Genomic DNA, 22,788 nt, shown 5'->3' with positions numbered 1-22,788 from the left:
ATGGGTGATGGCCAGAAGATAACTGTGGGAGGAGCTTCTCTGCTCCCACCTTGTGTCCTGGGGTTAAACTCAGGTTTCCAGGCGAGTGAGCGCCTCTACCTACTGAGTCTTCTCGCTGGTCCCAATGTTGTTTTCCAGTGAAGACAGATGGAATTGCTCCTGTTTCTAACTAGAGACCAAAGGACACCATCACTGCAAACTCAGACCTCCCCCGGGGCCTTACCGAGCTTGGCCCTGAACTTTCCACTCAGCCATACGGATGTGAGGACCTGCCTTACGGCTTTGACCCAGCAGTGCTGCCCCGGGTGACACTCTGGCCTGCATCTGAGGAGAAGGCTCAGGAAAAGGAACCTGAGGCAGAGGACAGAGGACAGGCCCATGAGGATAGGCCTGACCACACATCTCCTCCCTCGGAAGGTCCTGAAGGTACCTGGGCCGGGCACCATTCTTTCCTCGCTCAGTCACCCCCTCATATGGTCCTGAATCTGTGAGCGTGGAACTTTCTGGAAGTGTGCTGCAAACTCAAGGAGTCCCCAGGATGGGAGATCACACAGGCTGCTACCTAACACAGCCCACAAACAGCACCAACTGTACTTCTCCCTCCCCAGATCCTGCTGGAAGTGGTTCCCTTAGGTCTGCACTCAGCACCACAGAAAAAGGTCATCAGGTCACCAGTGACCTCCAGGCCCAGACACCAGCGGTCATGTCTTATCTTGATAGAGTTGCCCAACATGGCCTGCTGCAGCTGCCTACCCCTCCCACGGATACTGGACTGGGTGGTTTTGTGTGTCAACTTGACACAAGCTAGAGTCATCAGAGGAAGGAGCCTCCTCTCAAGGAAGAAATGCCTCCTTGAGATCCAGCTGTAAGGCATTTTTCTCATTTAGTGGTCAATGGGGGAGGGCCCAACCCATGGTGGGTGGTGCCATCCCTGGGCTGTTGGTCCTGAGTTCTGTAAGATGGGCTGAGCAAGCCAGTGAGCAGCTCCCCTCCATGACTTCAGCATCTGCCTCCGGAGATCCTGCCCTGTTTGAGTTCCTGTCCTGACTTCCTTCAGTGATGCTGAAGTGTAAGCCAAATAAACCCTTTCCTCCCCAACTTGTTCTTTTGGTCATGGTGTTCCGTCACCGCAATAGAAACCCTAAGACAGATAACTTCTGGGGAGCTTCTCTGGATCTGCTAAAGCCTCCGTACCTCTTCCTGTGGGAGGACAACAGGGACCAGGGTTCATAACGCAAGCTTCTTGGCCTTGAGGACTTTAAATGATGTAAGTTTACCTTGGCCAGGATTCCCCTGGAAGAGTGCACAGCTCTCCACAGAAGCACCACACTCAACCAAAGGTGAGCTACATTCTGCTCTCCACAGGAGCACCACACTCAACCATTAGTGAGCCCACATTCTGCTCTCGACAGAAGCACCACACTCAACCAAAGGTGAGCTACATTCTTCCTCCATACTCTCTCCACTCAGCTATACACCCTTCTAGTTGCTCATAGCAAAAACTTCAGCAAGGGCCAGCAAGGTGGCTCAGGCAGACAAAGGTGCCTTCGACCACAGGACAATGAGTTCAACCCATGGGTCCTACATGATTGGAGAGCTGACTCCTACACACAGTTCTCTGACTTCCTTATGCTCACTGTGCCATGCATAGATGCATGCACGTGCACACACACATTTTTGTTTTTTAATCACCACCTTGGGAAAGAACCAGATGTGGTGGCTAAAGCTTATAATCCTAGCACTTGAGATGCTGAGGCCTGAGAACTGCAGAAAATTCAAGGCCAGGCGTACAGTGAAGACCAGAAAGGAAATCCTCTCTCAGAAAACACCCCCCTTCCCCAGTTTTAAAGCAAAAAGAAAATCCACCTCAGTGACCTGTGCTCTCACACCCACAGGTACACCCTCTCAGCCCTCCTCACTTCAAAACACAGCTAGACTGTTGTGGTTTAGACCTTAATGGTCCCCTAAAGACTCATGGCTGATGACCTGAGTTCAATCCCCAGGATCCACGTGGTGGAGAGAGAACTGATTCCTGACTGCTTGCCATCTGACCTTCAATATGTGCATCACACACAATTAATGACATTAGTTATAAAAAGTTAAATAGTAATAAACCATGCTGAAGACCTATATGGGTTTTTTGTTTAGTTTTGCTTGTTTTCGAGGATGAAAACTGGAGCATCTCAGATGGATCTGTGACTCAAAGGGAGTTAAGATAAGCACTAATGTAGACACTGCAACTTAACGGGCCTTGCTGGCTTTCTTCCCATGATGAACAAACCGTTCACAGCTCTTCCCTAAGATGAGAAAGTGTTGTCCATCCACCAGTGAATGACCAGCCTCTCCTCACTGCAGCATCCCCAGCACAGAGCCAAGGACTTGCCTTGAGGGGTTCCTCTGAGCAGGCAACTGTTATCCTCATGGTCTGGGAGCCAGAACACTAGGGAGGGTGAATACATTTGGGGCCACACACTCATGTGTAGTCACACACTTAGGGCCATCCATAGACCATCTAAAGAACCTTCTGGAAGGCGGTGTGTGCAACTGCAGTGTGTGTGACAATACAAGTGAGCCAGAAGCTGTGATCCATCCTTCTTCATCACCTAGTGCCACTGAGAAATCAGTCAAGCTGGTCCAACATCCACCCCTCTTTCCACCCTCCCACCGCCATTTACAAATAAACGTATGCACAAAAGCATCCATTGCTCGTCTCAAATGCAAAGGGCACTGGGTGAGACTCCAATTCATGATGATGGCTTACCTTCACCTATCATGGAGACCCCCACGGACATGCCCATGAACTTGCTTTTGGTCCATACGTGAGTATTGACACACAGTCTCTTCTCCTTGCACTCACAGTAGAAGCAGGAGACTGGTGGATGATGGGACACCTGCTCAGCCACAAACCTGAGTTTATAGCTTTTACTAGGGTCGTCGGCCATCGGATGCTCATGACAACTGATAGGAGAATGGGAAGAAGTCCGCTTTGCTTTGACTCTGTCCTTAGGGACCTCCCAGGAGCAGTGAAAGGTCTCGCCGATAATGGGGTTGTAGGGCTTCTTGGCCAGGGTGCCTTTGCGGCCCTCATGGAAGGCTGTAAGGTAATACTCCACAAAGCTAATGACTCTCTCCTCTGGCGTCGCCCCGGCAGTGATGGCCAGCAGCAAGTCGGGGTGTGCCATAAAGTCTGCGTACATCTCCAGCAAGGACCGCTTTTCCAGAATGAACGTGGGGAGCACCACCTGCATCGAGGACACAAAAGCAACAGGGCTTGTGGGTGCCTGGTCTGAGGAGGGGCTGCAGCCACTGCAGGGTAAGCCCCAGAGACCCACGCCGGGAGTGAATCCTTGACGGGTGCCTCAGTGACAATTCAAAGGGGTTAGGAGTGATGGTGGTCAGGTGCACAGGATGCTCTGGGGTCAGCCCGGCTCTGTGCACAGGACTGCTCTGGGGTCCACAGGACTGCTCTGGGGTCAGCCCGGCTCCGTGCACAGGGCTGTTCTGGGGTCAGCCCGGCTCCGTGCACAGGACTGCTCTGGGGTCAGCCCGGCTCCGTGCACAGGGCTGTTCTGGGGTCAGCCCGGCTCCGTGCACAGGACTGCTCTGGGGTCAGCCCAGCACTGTGCACAGGATGCTCTGGGGTCAGCCCGGCTCTGTGCACAGGACTGCTCTGGGGTCAGCCAGGCTCTGTGCACAGGACTGCTCTGGGATCAGCCCGGCTCTGTGCACAGGACTGCTGTGGGGTCAGCCCAGCACTGTGCACAGGATGCTCTGGGGTCAGCCCGGCTCCGTGCACAGGACTGCTGTGGGGTCAGCCCGGCTCCGTGCACAGGACTGCTGTGGGGTCAACCCGGCTCCGTGCACAGGATGTTCTGAGTGGTTTTCTCCTTTGGTCACCCGAGTTAATACAAGAGCGCATGCTCACTCCTACTCTCTCTCTTTCTGTCTCTCTTTCTCTGTGAGGGCTCTTCTAGCACACCTTAGTAGACTCTTGTGTCTCTGCTAACACATGTCCCCCATTCCATCCAGGTCACTGAAAGGAGAACAGCCTAGAAAGGCTTTTTTTATATTATTACATTGTATCTATATTTTATTATTACATTGTCTCTATTACTGTTGGGGTGCACACTCTATGATGCACATGTAGCCAGAGGGCAGGCAACTTGCTGGAATTGATTCCTTCCACCATGTGTTTAACTAACATGTCAGGCTTGGCTCAAGGACCGACTTGTTAAGCCATCTTTTTAGCCTTCTTATCCCTCCTCCTCACATCAGCCACAGGACACTTTCTGTGCTTCCACAGAAAGGGCCACCATGTCCTGTCGGTCCGGGAGGCCAGGCAGACAGGGTCTCACCACCAAGAGTGCCTAAGTGGACACAATATTAGAATGGTATGTGTACCCAACACAGTTTGGGCCCATTTGATAGCAAGTGCCAGAGAGCTACCCTGTGGAAGAGGACTATCCTAATTCCATCTGTGGAACTGCTCCACAGGGTAGGACCTTGGGAAACCAGGAGACGACACAAGGAAGAAAGAGGGGCTTAACTCAAGGCATCATCTGGGTCTGTTAGCATCCTGTGACTGAAGGAGAGACATGAAGGACGGATGAAGGAAATGTGGATGGTCACAACCCCAGATTCCTACAACCTGCTGGCCAGGTCACCTAAAGTAAACAGAGGTCTCCTGAGCCTGGTACCTCCCATTGCCCTAGTGTCCCTGCAAAGTAACTCCCCCTTATCAGGCATCGGGACTCATTCACCAGGCATGGGGCCTGCTCACCAGGCATCGGGACTGATGTCTATCAGGCATCAGAACCCGCCTATCAGGCATCAGGGCCCCCTCATCAAGCATCAGCTACAAAGCAGTGCTTTCTCTACCCTTGACTACCTCAAAGGCAGGAGAGAGAGCAGGTAAAATTATGGAGACATGGGAGGAAAGGAGCTGCTCACCACAGAGTCTGGTTGAAGCCTCTTGGAGGGTGGGAATTAAGACCCCGGAGCACCAGTCCCCACAGGCTAGGCCGCTGAGCAGGCTGTCAGCACAGAGGCAGGAAGCCAGACTAAAGGCCCCAACAGGCCAAGCATACTCACTCCTCTCCCAAACGTTTCTGGGAATCTCATGAACACGATTATTAACTTTATCTATAGTGAAGCCATCATAATTTCCTGTGTCCCCGAGATCTCCACTTGAACTTTGTAATGCTGCCAAGTTTGCCTCAACCCTCTCCCACCCACCCCCACACTCATTAAATTCCTCGCAACCCTTTGAAAAGAACTTCAAAAAAATAAAAATCACCAAAGTTGAGCTGGTTAGACGCCTCAGCGGGCTAAGGTGTTCGCTGCCAAGCTTGTTGACCTGAGTTCAGTCCCGGGGACCCACATGGTAGGAGGTGAAAGCCAATTCCCAAAAGTTGTTCCTCCATTTTATGCATGACCGGCACACATGCTTCCTCGATCAGCAAAATAAATAAGCATAGCAATTTTTTTAATCGAAAAGTCCTAGCTATGTGACTATCACAAAGGAAACGACGTGACCCTTCTTTGAAAGGCCCACATCCACGATCTTGATCATGTTTTATTCTCTCCCCAAGAGCATCTCTTTCCTTTAGCCCTGGCGCTTAAAATCTATATTAAAATCTCTTTTAATAAACTTCAAATCTACTCTGTGGTGGCTCATCCTGAAATTCCTTTCTGTGAGGAAGTCACAAATCTGGCTTCATCTGATTTGAGGTCCCCTAAGAGAATAAGGAACCTCTCCTTAGGTTGCTACAGACAACACCATTCCCTGTCCCCACCCCACCCCCGACCTCTGTCTCTGTCTGTCTCTCTGTCTCTGCCTCTCTCTTTCTCTGCCACTGCCAGCCTTGTTTTATTCCTTTCCATGTGGATTCATGGGGTTTCAAAGCTGGCAGTCCATTGGGTTATACAATAACTGATCTTGAATATCAACCAAGCTTACAGATCTGTAACTATGACTCCATGCCAGGCTTCCCTTTAAAAAAATTGTTTTTGGTGTTCTGTTTAATTATGTGTGTGCATATGTGCATATATGAGTGCAGGTATCTGTGGAAGCCAGCAGAGGGTGTCTCAGATCCCCAGCAGGCATTTTAAGCAGCAGAGAGCCGCTCAGGTGCTGGAAACTGAACTCTGGGTGAGCTGTCCACCGAGCCCAGCAGGCTGGCTTTCTACAAGCTCACTGCAAGTGCTTTGGATACAAAAGAAAAGACGTCCAGAAGAGAGAAAGCAGGCAGATGTGTCTTCAAAGCACAGTGGTTTCTGAGGAAATCAGAGAAAGCCAACCCCACTGGGAGGCACAGTTTAGCAGACAGCTCTTAATATTATTTATCTGTCATTAAGAGGCATGTAAAAAGCAGCAGCAAGATATAAAATCAAGCACAAAACACAATCCAAGCAAATCCATTCAAAGCCTCGGAATGTTAACTTGTCTCTAGACGATAAAGAGCTGATTTGCATTTTTGTAACTTTCTGCTTTCCTCAATCAGATTCAGGAAGAAGAAAATAGTCATCAAATGACACCTGTGTGAATCAAGGCAGAGTCCTCATTTTCTTTCAGCCACAATTCAACTAAACGGAGAATCCAGCGCCCCGAGGACTTCCCTGGGCCAGGCATGCATTCACTCTACACCAGCCTTGGGACAGCACCCTTCCCACTAGCTGTCCGTGGACTCAGGTGAGCTCTGCTGAGCTCTGCGCTACTCTCCCACCGAATAAGCAAGTAAGGTCACCAAGCAAATGTCCCCAACACTCCCATCCTTTCTTCTGCCTCCCCTGAGTCACTGGGGGCTCTGGGATGGTTAATCTTCAGTGTCAATCAGGATACATGCCTCTAGGTATGTCTTTGAGGGAGTTTCCAAAGACATTTAACAGAAGAGGGAAGGTCCACCCTGTCTGTCAAGTGGCACCACTCCACGGGCTCAGGCCCTAGACGGAAGAGAATCCACGCTGAGTACCAGCATTCATCTCTCGCAGCTTCCTGACCACCGATGCAATTCCGTCAGCTGCTGCCATGCCCCCCCAACCGTGACACACTGTATCCCTTTAAACTGTGAGCCCAAACTTCCTGCATTCTTTCTTGTCAGGTGTGGCCCACAGCAATGAGGAAAGCTCTTCTCTGAGCCCACTCAACTGGTCATTCAAGTCGTAGATTTTAGCAGCTGGAACCCTCAAGGAGCCATGTCTTGAAAAGGGAAGCAGCCATGCGTGTCTCACAGAGACTGTCTCTTTCTCAAGGACACAGGCAGCCATGGAAGCGCAGAGGCGGGCTGGGGGCTCCAGGTCTAACATCACTTGAGTACTTTCTGACTCAGCTCTGTCCTCTCCCTCCACAGGATGGCTTAGGACTTCTCCACAGTGGGCAAGTGATTTCCACATCTACACCTGAGACTCACATTGCAGTGAGAGAACCAGCTGTGTTTCCTCTCTAAGGATGGCTGGGTTTTGTTTGACATTCAACACTAGGGCCCTTCACACATGCTAGGTGAGTGCTTTACCACCAGGACACATCCCCAACCATTGCTTTCGTTCTTTTGCTCTGTCTTTCATGTTTTAACTTTTTGAGAAAGATTTGTTGCTAAGCTGTCCCTCTTAGCCTCAAAACCTTAAACTTGAATCTCCCTGTCTTGGCCTCCCAATTAGCTAAGATAGACATAGCTCATTAGGCCCACATAGTTATATACTTTTTTCAAAAAGGGCAAGATTTTAGAACTCTGGAGACTGGGAATGTAGCTCAGTTAGCAGAGTGCTTGCCTAGAACGTTCAACATCCAGAGTTCAAGCCCCATACCCTAGGCATGGTAGTACACATGATCCCAGCACTGGAAGACTGGGTGTTCAAGGCCATCCTTAGCTACACAGTGAGTTTGGGGATAGCTTGGATTATATGTGATCCTGGAGAGGGAGAGGGAGAAAGGGGGGAGGGAGACAGGAGAGAAAGACAAGGAGAGGAGTGAGTGCTGGAGAAACACCTCTGCTCTTAGGAAAAACTTGTTGGAAAGATGCATGGGAAACCCTCTTGGTGGTCTGCAATGTACTCCAGAATGACTCATCAGACAGCCAACACACACACACACACACACACACACACACAAGAAGAGGAAAGAAACAGATGATCATGTGTTGTAGAATAATCTTTTTTATACAGTGAAGATGTGTCTTTGCCAAAACACCTTCTGATTGGTTTAATAAAAAGCTAAACAGCCATTAGCTAGGCAGGAGGTATAGGTGGGACAGCCAAACACAGAGGATGCTGGGAAGAAGAAAGGTGAAGTCATCAACATGGGGAGTACAGAGTAAAAGGTAACCGAGCCACATAAAAGAGTATAGATTAAAAGATATGGGCTAAATTATAAAAAACTAGTTAGAAACAAGCCTAAGCTACCAGCTGAGCTTTTATAATTAATAATAAGTCTCTGTGGGGGGCCAGCCTTATGAAAAGGTCTGTCTACAATCACCCTAAAGGAAACAGGAGGAAGCAGGAGGGGAGCAAGGTTGGCAGAGGGAAGAAGTAGGCATTCACAGTGGGCCAATGAGGGGATGACCAGATGGGAATCCACGACACTGTATTTACAACTTCACTGTAGAGCAGCGGTTCTCACCCTTCCTAATGCTGTGATCCTTTCATACAGTTCCCCATGTTGTGGTGACCCCAACCATAAAATCATTCTCATTGCTACTTCATAACTGTAATTTTGCAATTGTTATAAATCATAATGTAAATATCTGTTTCCTTAGGTGACCCCTGTGAAAGGGTCATTCAACCCCCAAGGGAGTCAAGACACACAGGTTGAGAACCACTGCTGTAGCTCAAAGAATGCCCAGATTTAAAGAGGAAAAAGCTTCCCTAAGAATTGGGGTGCCACAGAGAAGGTGGCCATTTTCGCACACCCCATCTCTTACTTGCTGTGATCAATGTCTGGTAGGGGTCTGCATCCTGCACTTTCAAATGTTGCCACCACGGCTTTGGCAGAGCTGGGGGATGGAATAGCAAAGGCTTGAGCTAAAATATCTGTCTCCTCTCTCACCTTTTGCTGGGGTAGCACTGGGATTTGAGAAGACCACCACCAGGGCTTAAAGCCTATACCAGAACATTCCAGCCAAGACTCAACCTTTTTACTCCAACAGATCTCTGGCCAGCTCTCATTTCCGTCTCTCGGACAGCCTCCTGAGGGGAGGGGGCTTCTCCTCCTTCTCAGGGTGCATTTATAAATAAGTCAGTTGATCAACTGCTTCCTGGGCAGTGGACACCAGAGATATGGAGCCAAGAAGTGCTGAGTACTAATTGGGCTGTCTGCCTCCGACAGAGATTGAGTGATGGCCCCGCTGTTTAGACTCATGGCATCCAAGTGGTCTGGCATCAGTGGCTGCAGATTTATTGAGCCATCAATAAGGACTGCCTTTCCTCCCATTAACATAATTAAGACAATGAACTACTTTGGGAGAAGTTAAAAATAAATAAATAAAAGGGGGCCTACATTAGGGATTCGGAGGACAATTCATTACATTGAGGGTTGCGCCAGTCTAAAAGTGAGTAGCTCCTCTTCAGTTTAGGCCCTTAGAAATCTGAAATAAATGATCACACAGCCGGGAAGGCAGAGGACAGCAGAAAGAGACAGCAGGGAGCAGCGTGTCGTTCCCCTCCCCCACCGGGGAGCACGCCAGACTTCTGTGAAAGATGCTGCAGATGGGCATTTTTCCCTCAAAGACCCATTAACAACCTCAGGATCCATCTGCATGAGGCTCTATGTTCAGACTGGAGAAAACACCCAGTGCAAGCCTAACAAGTCAAGGGGCCTGGGGCCACCCACCAGTCCTCTGGGATTTCAGGAACCAAGGAACTTTACAAAATAAAGGCTAAGTACCTTTCCCTCCTCAACCCTCCCCCTCCTCCTCTCTTATTTTCGTATGTACATGTTTGTGTGTGCAGATGCACATATGTATATGAGTGGTGTGCACATGTGTGCACGTGGAAGCCAGGCAACAACTCTGGGCATCATTCCTCCAGCACCGTCCACCTTGGTTTCTGAGACAGGATCTCTCACTAGATTTGACCAAGTAAGCAAGGCTGCTTGGCTAGCAACCCTGGGATCCACCTCTGCCTCCACAGCACTGGGTATATAAATATATATGTATGTGCGCGCACGCGCGCGCGCGCGCGCGCACACACACACACACACACACTCATCACCTCCCCAACCACTTTCTGTTTCTTTACTTACCCAACATAGTTGGTTGAATTTCCTTAAGGAAATTTCTTCACCCATCTTACAGTAACCAGACTGTTACAAAAGACATTTATCACAATATTTTGTTGGATGGAAAGATTTTGAAATCAATTTTTGATTCTCCTTCCAGGTAACCAACGGTAAGGGCGATGTTTGCTGTTTCACGGTTAGGTTAGGCCTCTAGAAATGTAATCATGAGCTAATAAAGCAATAATGCAAGCTTCACAGCTCCAGACAAGAGCCCTGCACCGAGTCTCCTGGATGATCAACTGGCCATCAGATAGCTCCCATCAGGCTTCTTTGTCCTTCCATATTTGATCTGAGCAATTTCAATTTCTCAGTCTGTCCCATCATCCGTGACTCCAGCCCTGAGTTTTGCAAGCCATTTTAAAAGTGTGGTTTACAATGAGAACATTTTGCACTGTGACCCAGCACAATAGAACTGACATCAAAGACTCTTACCATACCCTGATATTTTCTGTCATAGTTCAAGTCTTAGAAATGACTAACTGCCTGACCCACTAAATTGGTTTTACAACCCACTGGTAGGTTGGGACCCACAATTTGGAAACACTGTGATTTTAGATTGCACTCGGGGACCATGCCACCTACATGCCCTCGGCATTAACTCGAGCACCATCTCAGAGTTCTATCCTTGTAATCACCAAGGATAGGCTCTATTTAAAAAGCCAAGCATTTTCTAGTAGATATATTCAGCAAGAAGGCTGAAATCAGGGGAGGAACTGAGTAGGCCTTACTCTCTCAGCAGAGAGACAGGGATCAGCCATGTGCTGCAAAAGAAGAGAGAAATAAGGGATTTGGGGTACTTAGTGTGGGCCTTGTTGAAAGTAGCACAATCATCCAGGGCATCAGACACACATACTGGACCCCATAAAAACATTTCAAGGCCACTTTCTGAGCTGGGGAGGTAGTTCAATGGTAGAGTGTTTGCCTAGCACACACAAAGCCCTAGGTTCGATCCCCATAAACTGCATGAACCGAGAGTGTTAACATACACCTGTAATCCCCACACTCAGGACGCAGAAATGGGAGTATCAGAAATCCAAAGTTAATCTTGGCTATACAGTGAGTCCAAGGCCAGGCTGAGATACACAAGATCCTATTACAAGAACAAAACAACAAAAACAAAAAACAAAATGGGAACCAGATGTGGTGGCGCACACCTATAATCTCAGGCCTTGGAGGTCAAGGTCATCCTCAGCTATGTGGCAAGTTCAAGGGCAGCCTGTGCTACATGAGACCCAGCCTCAATAAATAAAACCCCATAGTATTAAAAAATGAAGCTTATCTGTCTTCTTCGAGCCCCTGTCAAAAAATGATTACAGATACACAATAGGACAGATTCAGATGGAAAAAACTTCTAAATGATTTACAATATGTGTAAAAACATATGTAGGCTTGGAAGAGAGAGGAAAAGGAATATAGGCAGCTATATAAAGACAGTTTTATAGATAGTTTTAAAAAATAAAGTCTTTAAAGAGACAGTAAGAATAATATAAAAGTTACGCCACATAAGGATGGAAATTACACAAAGAATCTGGATAATGCATATTATTATATTGTCTTGGAGTTTTGTTTTTTGTTGTTGTGGTTTTTTTTTTGTTATGTATACAGTGTTCTTCCTGCATGCCAGAAGAGGGCGCCAAATCTCATTACAGATGGTTGGGAGCCACCATGTGGCTTCTGGGAATTGAACTCAGGACCTCTGGAAGAACAACAGCCAGGGCTCTTAACTACTGAGCCATCTCTCCAGCCCTATTTTGGAGATTTTTTAAGTGCATAGAGACATTTGATTGTAGGGGCAACCAAGTTAAACCAATATGTATATTTTAAGGTATCTTGACTTCAAAATTTATGCCTAAGGATATGTTGCTTTGGAAAAGAGGTTCTGATTTTGTTTCCACAGAAGATGAGAACCCATGGATTGCTTCCAGACTAACATGGTTTAATCAACCAAGACCCCCTGAAAGGTCTCTGATGACAGCCATGGTCCAGATGATCCAACATCCAAAACAGCTTAAAAGCAACTGATGAAAAGATCCAGCCTCACAGACTACTACAGCCAAGATTTAACTATAATTCTTAATTTTCTCAGGATCCCCATAAGATTAACACTGCCCTTAATAAGCAGGAAGTAGCCTAGAGGACTATGCCCACATTCCCCCTGCGCAAAAAAAATGGATTATGGATATTTGTCTTTGTTTAGGGGTTGGTTACAAATTGTTATTGGTCATAGTCAATCTCTTTCTAAAAGAAGAAAGGGGGATATGATATAGAAATGTAGGATATAGATAGGATAAAAGTGTAGATTATTGAATCTACTTTTAAAAAGCAGCAACTCATTTGAAATATTTTACATTACTATAGATTTTAGTATATTTATACAAATTTAAAGTTAATTTTGTTATTCTGTATGTATATTTCTACTCTTGTTTAAGGTATTATGTTTATGCAATTCATTTAAAATTGTAAAATATAATTTAAAAATACAGATTAATAGTCATCTATTATAATCAAACCTATAGTCATGCTAATTAAGTTTTTAGGTATACAAAGGTATATTTCAATTAGGCAGGTAATCTTCAAACACTTCAAAGACCTGCAGAACATGGCATTTAAAATGTTTTAAAAACTTTGACTTTTCTGGACAATGACACACGTCTGCTCCTGGCAACACCAATTATTTCAAAGAGGATGATAGCCATCGAAGAAACTCATTATGGAGTTTGCTTTCTTTGTAGCAAAAGTTAGCAACTGGGCAAAAAAAGTGCCCTTGCCTTGACTGCTTGACAGGATACTGTATAAACTGGACATGCAGGATGCATAGGAAGGTGACCACTGAACTTTGCAAGGTAAGATGGTCCTTCAGGTTCCCGTTTCACAAAAGAAACTGCCAGATATTCTACAGGACATGGGGAGATGTGACTGACGAACTTTGCCAGAATGGGCAGAACAGGCCTTAAAATTTCCTGCTTCACTGAAAGCTATGCTAGAGACTCTAGGTCTATAGGCTGAAGATGGTTGCCCCAACATTACAGAGAAACTTTTGATGACTGTCTAGGCAGCCAGATATCTCTGTCATTTCTAGATTTATGGAAGTTACTTGCCATGCACTTCCTGTTTACTCAGGTAATATTATATCCTTCTGGGATCTTTGATGGAGTTGAAGACTAGATAGTTATAATTATACTTTTCCTTAGTCATGATAAAAAATAAATTAGATATGAAAACTTTAGACTCACAAAATAGGATAAATGACATAATATTTTAATTTTGCCAAATACAAATAGACTAGATATTGTAACTGTAATTCTTACTTGATAACTATTTTGTTATGTATAATTTTACTATGTTAAAGTTAAAACCTTCCTTTTTGATTAGACAGAAAAGGGGAAGTGCTGTGGGATGTCTTTCTATATGCTGTAAATATGTGTGGCTCCTATCGGATAATAAATAAAGCTGTTTTGGCCTATGGCAAGAAAGCTTACAGATAGGCAGGAAATTCAAGCAGAGATACAGAGAGAAGAAGGGTGGGTGGGAGAGACACCAGTCACTGCCGAAGGAACAAGAAGATGCCAGCAGACAGGTAACGCCATGGCCACGTGGCAACATATAGATTAATAGAAATGGGTTAATTTAAGATGAAAGAACTAGCTAGCAAGAAGCTGAAGCCATAGGCCATACAATTTGTAATTAATATAAGCCTCTGAGTGATTATTTTATAAGCGTCTGCAGGACCATGGGTGGGAGAGATTCGTCCAGACTGCTGGGCAAGGCAGGACCAGAGAAACTTCCAACTAAAGTCTTTCCCTGTCATCTCCAAGTAATGGGTCACCATGCTCTGTCACCTTCCTTTTCAGAGACTCCTCGGACCTACAAAGCTTCCTTGTCCACTCTTGGCTCCAGCCCAGTCTCAGTGGACTCACTGGTGAAGATTTCACCATACACAAGCAACACTCGAAATGTTCTGCAGGCTGTGCTCTCTGGGGAGCTGCTCTGGCCTCCGTGGGGACATCCACAGTATGCTGGCTGGTCTTCAGTGACGCCCTACCCATGTAGGCTGCCCCATCTCTCTCTGTTCTTTGTTCTTTAGCCAATACCCCAGAGCCCAGCATCACACTATGGCATTTTATAAAGATAAGAACAGTGGCACAATTGCTTGGTGCCCAGCACTGGGCTAAGCCCTCTGCCTGCCACCTCCCATCCTCACGACCCTTCCAGAGAGACACCATGACCAGGGGAACCCATGTAGACCAAATTGTAAAGTCCAGACTCCCGCAGCCTCTCAGTGCCTCAGGACTCCAGGCAATGTCCAGTTCACTTGCAGGGCTGCCTTCCTGCTGCCTACAGAATGAGGCTACTGCTGAGGTGAGGGGTGAGGTGTCTGCCGCTCTACAAGACATGAGTGGTTGGGACACTGGACTCCCTATATGCACTCGGGAAGAACGCTGTGTGCCTGCAGGGCCATGACCCTCTCCACCCACCTCCCGGTTTGGAGTCACCAGCAACGCCACCCACCCCTTACAGACTTGCTGTGAAAGCTAATGGCAGCCTTCAGAAGGCCTCAAGGCTGCGCAGATACAGTGGCCTTCCTCCTGGCTCCATTCCCTCTGGGTTTCCTCTCCACGGCTGTGGTGTCACAATGGCCTCTGCAGGCTAGCCTTCTCTAGGACACTGCCATGCAGCTATCATTCATCCCTAGTCCCCGGAGAGCAAGCAGTAAGCACACAGCAGCTCCAGGGAGCCAAAAGGAGGCTTTCTAGTCTGAATGAAAAGTCACCCCAAAAATGATCTTCCTGGCTGGCTGTGGTGGTATACGCCTACAGCATCAGTGCTTTGGAAGCCGAGACAGGAGTATGGCTTGAGTCTGGGATTTGAGGCCAGCCTGGATAATAGACATCAAAGTTCTACCTCAAGAAACAAAGAAAGATAGACAGAAGGGAGAGAGGGAAAGAAAAAGAAAGAATAAAGGCCAGAAGTGGTAGCATTCATGTATAATCCCAGCTCTTAGAAGGTGGAGGAGGCAGGACGGTCACTAGTTCAAGGCCAGCCTTGGCAAGAACAGAAGTCTGAGTCAGTTCAGGCTACATGAAATCCTCTCTCTTTCTCCTTCCCTCCCTCTCTCTCCTCACCCCCCTCTCATATGGGAATATGGAGTGGTGTAAGGTATCTCTCTGTGTGTGGTGAGTACATATATTCATATACACCTGTGTATGGTATGAGAAGTATCTGTGTGTTTTAATGTATATGAGATATATGTGTGGTATCTGTGTGTGTGAGGTGTCTATGTATGTTTCTTTGTGTATGTATAGATGGTATGTGAGATATCTGTGTATGTTTGTGTCTTTGTATGTGAAGTGCTTATGTAAGTGTGTTGTGGTATCTGTGCATGTTTGTATGTGAGGTGTGTGTGTGTGTGTGTGTGTGTGTGTGTGTGTGGTGAGGTATGAGGTTTCTGGGGATCTTTCCCAGTTATTCCTAAACTATCCACAGTGTAAGCCAGGGCTAGCCCTTCCCTATTCTGGCCTCCCTGCCTAGCCACTGTGAGAGAAGGCAAGGCCTGAAGACAGACACACAGACAGACAGACAGACAGACGGCACCGCAGCAGCGCCGGCCCACCTTGGTTAAATCCATGCCCAGTTTCAGCTGTGAGATGAGGTGAAGGATTACGCTGCGCTGATCCTCCAGGGCACCCAGCTCTGTCTCTTCCTTGTCTTCATTGTCGCTTTGTTCATCTTCAGACAAAACCAGTTCAGGGCCTGAGTTTGGCTGAAATAAAACCATGGACAATCATCAGCCGGCCCCTTAGACGTCAGGAACGCCCTCTGATTGGATGTTTAACCCACAGACTTAACGGTGACTACACAAAGCCAGGGCTGTCCCGGGTCGTGTCCCCACAGAGCAATCCTGCCTCAGGCGGAGGCTGAGCCTCTCGAGGGTCAGGTCTTACGCTGCGGTCACTTGCACCTCCCTTATCACATGCCCCATATCTGGGCTTAGGCCTCCTGGATGGGAGGACTGTCCCTGGTTTAAAAAATAGACAAACAATAAAAGTGAATGCTTTTTAATAAACCATCAGGCATGTCCACCCTGCAGAAAACATATATATATTGTGATTACTTTAAGTGTATTTTTGTAATTAAAATTGTGTGTGTGTGTGTGTGTGTGTGTACATGTGTATGCACACACCACAGTACCAGTATGGACATCAGAAGACAATTTGCAGGAGTCAGATTTTCTCTTCCACCATGTAGGATACGGGAATAGAACTAATGTCATCAGGCTTGGAAGGCAAGCGCCTTTACCCACTGAGCCCTCTCATTGGCCCTTGCTTTTTTTTTAAATATTTGTGTATTTACTCAGTTTGGTAACTTAATTTCAGGCCTGCAGAGTGAACTTTGTAAGACGACAACATGCTATCACAGGATCAAAAGGCTGGGCAGCTCTACCAACACACAGTACACATATATGACCCCCAGCCCAACCCTGCTACTGCCAAACACAGCATAGGAACTTACACACCCTGTACACGTTACGTTGCGTGCACACCCTGTGCACTAAAAGTTGCGTCCCCCTCAAATTAATTAAAATTGCTTTATTTCTGCAAGTTTTTACTCTGAGATGATTTCCACTCAAATCAAAAGGATCACTCTATCAAGTTAAAGAAGTATTACAACTGGTATAAAGAGACAAAAAAATGAAAATTCAGGAACCATTCTGGAACTTCACAGTACTGTGGGGCGGAGGGGCGGGGAGCACAGGCTTCTGATCCCCTTCTTTCTCCTTGACACTGATTTGCCAGTTCAGTACTTCTCACACAACACCGAAAATGGGCAAGATAATAGACACACTGTACAAGGGGAAGTTGATGCGCACAGTATGTTCTAGTGTGTGACAATCGAGAACATTGCGATGTGCCGTCCCTGGGTTTGTGCCAACCTGTTTCACCATAAATACTATAAGCAAACATTCTAGATTTGTATCCAACCATGAACAACAGAGTGTATATGGTAGGCTCATAGAGACATGTAAGGATTCAGAGGTATTAAACATAAAAAGACACAGATTTTTTTCACATATCCTTGCAAAAACCAATGATTTATTAATCTTATTAGAAGTGTCTTGCATCTAAATGCACTCCTAATACACACAGGGTATCAGTGATTAAAGGACTGTGTCTGTCCAGGCACACACACATTATGTGCTGGCTGCTCCCCTCCACCCTCCCACCTACCCCCAGCCCCCACTCCAGAGGGAACCCTGGTACTCTTCCCAGCTGGGCTAGCCATTTTCAAATTTCAATTTAAATATAATCTGCTATTGACAGCCTCCAAAGGATCCTTCACCTCCTCTAATAAAGGGAGAGGCTTCAGGAAAGCCCTTGGGGCCCAAGTCCCATCATGCACCTTGTCTCCAACCTTCTCTTCATGGATGTTACAGGACGTCTCTGGCAAGTTGCTTTACTAGAACATTCAGAAGTAACTGAGGACCCCTCACGCATTCCATGCTAGCAAAGAAAGCTCAGAGGGGGCAGCAGGAAGAGGGAGCGGCAGGAAGAGGGGGCAGGAAGAGGGGGGCCACAGGAAGAGGGGGCGGCAGGAAGAGGGGGTGGCAGGGAGAGGGGGGCAGGAAGAGGGGGGCCACAGGAAGAGGGGGCAGCAGGGAGAGGGGGGTCACAGGAAGAGGGGGCGGCAGGAGAGGGGGCACAGGAAGAGGGGGGGCAGGAAGAGGGGGCGGCAGGAGAGGGGGCAGCAGGAAGAGGGGGCAGGAAGAGGGGGGCAGGAAGAGGGGCATCAGGAAGAGGGGGGCAGGGAGAGGGGGCAGGAAGAGGGAGGCAGGACGAGGGGCATCAGGAAGAGGGAGGCAGGACGAGGGGGGCCACAGGAAGAGGAGCAGCAGGAGTGGAGATGCTGGGAATTTACAAAGGGAAGTTGGGAGAGGAGGGTGGGAACCTAGCCTGCAGTTGGGACCCAAGGCTGCGTTCCACTTCCTCCGACTTTGCCTAGCTGACACCCACTCTCTGTTTGGTGTGGTGGCTTCCTACCCGGGCTGTGGCTGTGGACTCTGAACAGTGAAGGCTGACAGCGGTTCACGGTGCACCCTTTTCCGTCACCTCCCTCTGGTGTTTCATTCTCTCTCTTCTGGGTTCCAGGCCAGGGTCCCATGGGTGCTCTGTTCACTGTGGGCTGGCAATTCCAACCTGACACTGCAGAAGTCCCCCAGGACATGCATGTCTCCCAGGGTCAAGGGGACGGACTATACCACTCACTCCCTCTGCAGGAACAGGCACTGGCTTGTGCATAGTCCCCAGGGCGGCTGGAAGAAGGGGAAGGGACCCACTGCGTATCTTGCTTTTGGGGGGAAAGGAACTAAAATTGATGGAATTGGGGGTGGGTAAAGATGGTTGTGAAGTCCATGAACCATCTGACACCAGACACTCAGAAAGCAGACTGTGAACGAAACACATCGCAGCTCAGACTGGGAATCATTTATGCCAGACCATCCCCAGCCCTGTGCTCTTATCTACCCAAAATTCAAACCCAGATTGTTCCAACTTTCAGTAGTAGCCAGAAGGTCTTCTGCAAGATCCCCCGTGACCAACCCCCTGAACATTATTAATACAAACACAAACATCTCGTCAATTCCACATAGCAGTCCACTGGTGGGATTGGAAGCTACTCAATCCACTCCCCAGCAATGGGCAGGATAATGGATGAGCCAGAACTCCTGGGGGAGAGAGGAGCATGGTGACATCCTCTCACTGGCAGAGAGGCTTAGCAAACTTGCCCTGACCTCAAACAAGGACCCACCTCTATTCACTGTCCCTTGAAGCTTCTCAGAACTTGCCCTTAATAATAAGACTAGCACCAATAGGAGGCGGCATGGTAGCAACAGAACGGCTTAGAAACTGATCTATCTGCCAGCGAGCACATAACCAGTTTTCAACGAAAGAAAACAGAAGGGTGTGACAGATCACACCTGTAATTCCAATACTTGGGAGGCTGCAGCAGGAGGATTGCTATGAGTTTAAAACTGTTCTGAGCTACAGAGACTCTATCTCAAACACACACACACACACACACACACACACACACACACACACACACACACCTACCTACACCCGTTTTCATTCATCAATGTTGACAGTGACTCTCTTAAGGGCATGTGGGTTCTACCCACACTAGAACTCAGTCCCGAGTGTGGTGAAGGAGACACAGGGGAGCACTGAGCTGGTTAACTGATAATGTGAACATCATCTGTCTGTGTCCATGAAGCACTTGGCCTTCACAGGCACCACTGGGAACGGAGGCTTTGAAGATCCAGGCTGTGCATGGAGATCAAAGGCTCAAACCCTTCCTCCTGCAGGGTAAGGCATTGCTGATTCTGCCTTTCTGACATGATTTCAAAGACACTAATAACCAAGCTGAGCTGGGGCTTAACTAGTAGAGCTTACTAGTATACACAAAGCTCCGGGTCTGATCCCAAGCACCACATAAAACAGGTGTGGTGGCACATGCCTGTAATGTCAACACTTGGGAGGTGGAGGCAGGAGGATCGGAAGTTCAAGGTCATCCTTAGCTATATAGCAATGCTAAGGCCAGCCTAGGCTACATGAGACATTGTTTTAAGACATTGAGAAACCAAATCAAAGCTACTGACTTTCAACTGTCATTTGAGCCAAAGATGAATCTCCACAGCCAGGCAGAGGGGCTCATCATACCCTGTCAGCCCTCTGTGGTAACACACGTCTCTCCTGGTGTCCCTGTACACTAACACCTTTGGTGTTCACCAACAAAGCAAAAGCACTAGCTTGAATGTACACTAGCCTGAAGATAAAATGGAATTAAAACATTTTTTAAAGAGAAGTAGGCTTTGGAAAAATGAGATAAAAATAAAAACAAAATTTATTGCTCAATATTTCTACCAGACGAGCTCCTCAGGGCATATGGTGTCAGTGTGGCTTGTGCCTGTTAGAGCATGGGGAAAGACAAGTGAAAATCTAGTGGATGATGGGAGGTTAAACAGGCAATCTGGGGTTTGGACATTCCCTGGTGGTCTACAGTACCCACAGCAAGACTCCTTGGCCTGGGGGCACCGGGGAGGTAGCTCAGTTGGTAAAATACTTGCCTAGCATGTGCAAAGCCCTGGTTTTGATCTCACACTGAGCATAGTGGTGTACAGTGATAATCCCAGCACTCCTGAGCTGGAAGCAGGAGAATCAGAAGTTTAAGGTCAATCCCAGCTATATGATGAATTTTAGACCAGCCTGGAATACATGAGACCCTATCCAAAAAGGGAGGTGCTAGAGATAGCTCAGTGGCCCAGTAAACTGGGCACACGGCCCCTCATTCACCTGGAACCGCACTCAGAGCAGAGACCAGAGGCTCTAAGGCCTGCTTGCCAGGCTAGCCGAGAGAGAGAGAGAGAGAGAGAGAGAGAGAGAGAGAGAGAGAGAGAGAGAGAGAGAGGAGAGAAGCTCCAGGCTCAGGGAGAGGCCCTGAGTCAAGGGAATAGGACGGTGCAGAATAACACCTTACTCTGATGCAATGCCTTCCTTAGCCTCTGAATACCCACACACATTCACATACACCACGACACACATAATACATAAACACACATTTACATGCACCATGATATACACATACACACAACACACACACATATACACATATACACATTACACAACACACATATTCACACACACACACACACACACACACACACACACACACACACACACCTGTGCCTGGACAGTTTTCTTGAAGTGAGAACCCATATATTCATAGACTATGCCTCTTGGCTACCTCAGTCCCCAATGATAAACAGTGAGCCCATGTAAGAGACGGCGCCTAGGTGGAAATGGTCCAGCTGAACCCTCTGTGAATACAGCCTGCCCACTATGTCCCATCCAGGAGAGAAACAGGACCACAAGACTCCTCCATTGGCAGCCGAAACCGGAAGACAACCATGGCTTGTGCTGGGCCCATGGCCTCAAGGGCCCACTGGGACACACCATCCCTGATTTCTAAGAAATCTCCATTCTTTAACACAAATGCAAACTTCAAGGAAGCGATTCCAATCTGTCTTATTCAACACAGAGATGTAACTTAACTACAGTGTGGGGGCAGTTCCAGGAAAACTCACAAAACAGACTTACTTCTCCAGGGTAGGTGCCCCGTGCCAACCCCCTAGTCATGTTACCACATGGAGGCGTTTCCTAGGGTTGTCCCTTCCCTGGATGATGTTTGTTTAGCAATTCTGCCTTCTCCCATAACAGACCTGGCCCTCAGTGATGGGGTCTATGCCCAGAATTTGAATGTACTCTGTTTTCTCTCTACCTGCCTAGCAGTCTAATGCCTTAGCTCCAGGGGTTCAATTTGAGGCACTATGGGAGAGGACTATCTGGTTTAGCACCCAACTTTTAAGGGTGCTGTCTGCAGGGTCCCTAAGCATGTCAAAGCCCTTTATCAGCCTGGGTTGGCCTCAAACTCTCTACATGGCTTAAGATGACCTTCTGACCTCTACCTCCTGAGCACTGGGATTATAGGTGGACACTACTGCATTTGCTTCATGTTTTTCTGTTTTAATGGCATGTTGTTATTATTGACCACATTTACAGAATCCATCAAATCAAGGACTTAGTACTTTCATAGCTCATCATTTTCTATGCAGAGTGTATTTAGCCGAATTCCCACAGTCACTGCATAATCCTCCAGTGTGCTCTCACATAAGCAACATCTCCCATCCCAAGAAGTCCCATCTAAACAGCCGAGTGTCACAAAAAAGCTGGCACAGTGGCATGCAAGGATGCAGCCACCCCACACCTGTGCCAGTCCCAGCCCAGGTCATGCAAGGTCTGCCCACGGCCCAGCAAACATCACAGGGCTGCTTGTCCTCCGTTCCCCAACCAGTCACTCAGATCCCATGAAGACCAGGTGCAAGGCATTCACTATCACATGCTTGAAAAAGCTGTCTCCCCTGAGGACACAGGGTCACAAAGTGTCTGTCCTACGAAAGCAAAAATAGTTGCTCCTGGTGACCTACTGTCCTTTCCACGCTTAGCACAGGTGGGCATTCTCTTCTGGAAGGGCCTCTCTGGCGCTTGAGTCTAGTTCCCCACAAGTAGGCCATGGTTTGCAGGCAGAGAGACTTTCTGTGGAGCAGACGGATGCCTGCTCTAGGCAGGACCATGCCACAGGCAGATGTTGTGAACACTTCTTCAGTTGGGCCTCGCCCAGCTGTGGCCCTTCTGCCCTGATGCAGGGCAGCAGCTGGAGGCTCCTGCACATGTACAATTCTCTGTGTGGAGTCTCTTCCAGACCCAGATGATCCACTTGCCTCAGCAGGCACCACCGCACGCAGGGGCTCTTATTTTGCCATGTGGAGGTCTGGTTCGTGACGGTGGCTGCAGCGACGGGGACCCCGACGGAGAAGCTGGGCTCTTGTGCTGGACGGGTTGGAGGACAGCGTGTCCACACAGCAGGCTGCTCCCCACTGCCATGCTGGAGCTGCTGACTGGGCTGCT

The 22,788-nt window shown here is 47.9% G+C and overlaps 1 protein-coding gene across 3 annotated transcripts in view; it reads right to left on the bottom strand.

The window, feature by feature from the left end:
* The window catches only part of Osbpl10 (oxysterol binding protein like 10), a 247,453-nt gene that overhangs the window by 11,402 nt on the left and 213,263 nt on the right, over window positions 1-22,788 (bottom strand). For all 3 annotated transcript variants that reach the window (XM_037208011.1, XM_037208012.1, XM_037208013.1), the window contains 2 exons: window positions 15,882-16,031; window positions 2,762-3,242 (listed from right to left, as the gene is read on the bottom strand). In XM_037208011.1, the coding sequence (XP_037063906.1) occupies window positions 2,762-3,242; window positions 15,882-16,031 (631 nt within the window). The remainder of the gene's footprint in view (window positions 1-2,761; window positions 3,243-15,881; window positions 16,032-22,788) is intronic.

The sequence above is a fragment of the Peromyscus leucopus genome, chromosome 7 (genome assembly GCF_004664715.2).
Source record: "Peromyscus leucopus breed LL Stock chromosome 7, UCI_PerLeu_2.1, whole genome shotgun sequence".
In the NCBI taxonomy this organism is placed as follows: domain Eukaryota; kingdom Metazoa; phylum Chordata; class Mammalia; order Rodentia; family Cricetidae; genus Peromyscus; species Peromyscus leucopus.
The sequence above is the reverse complement of the archived record's forward strand: the minus strand, read 5'-3'. Positions and strand labels throughout refer to the sequence as shown.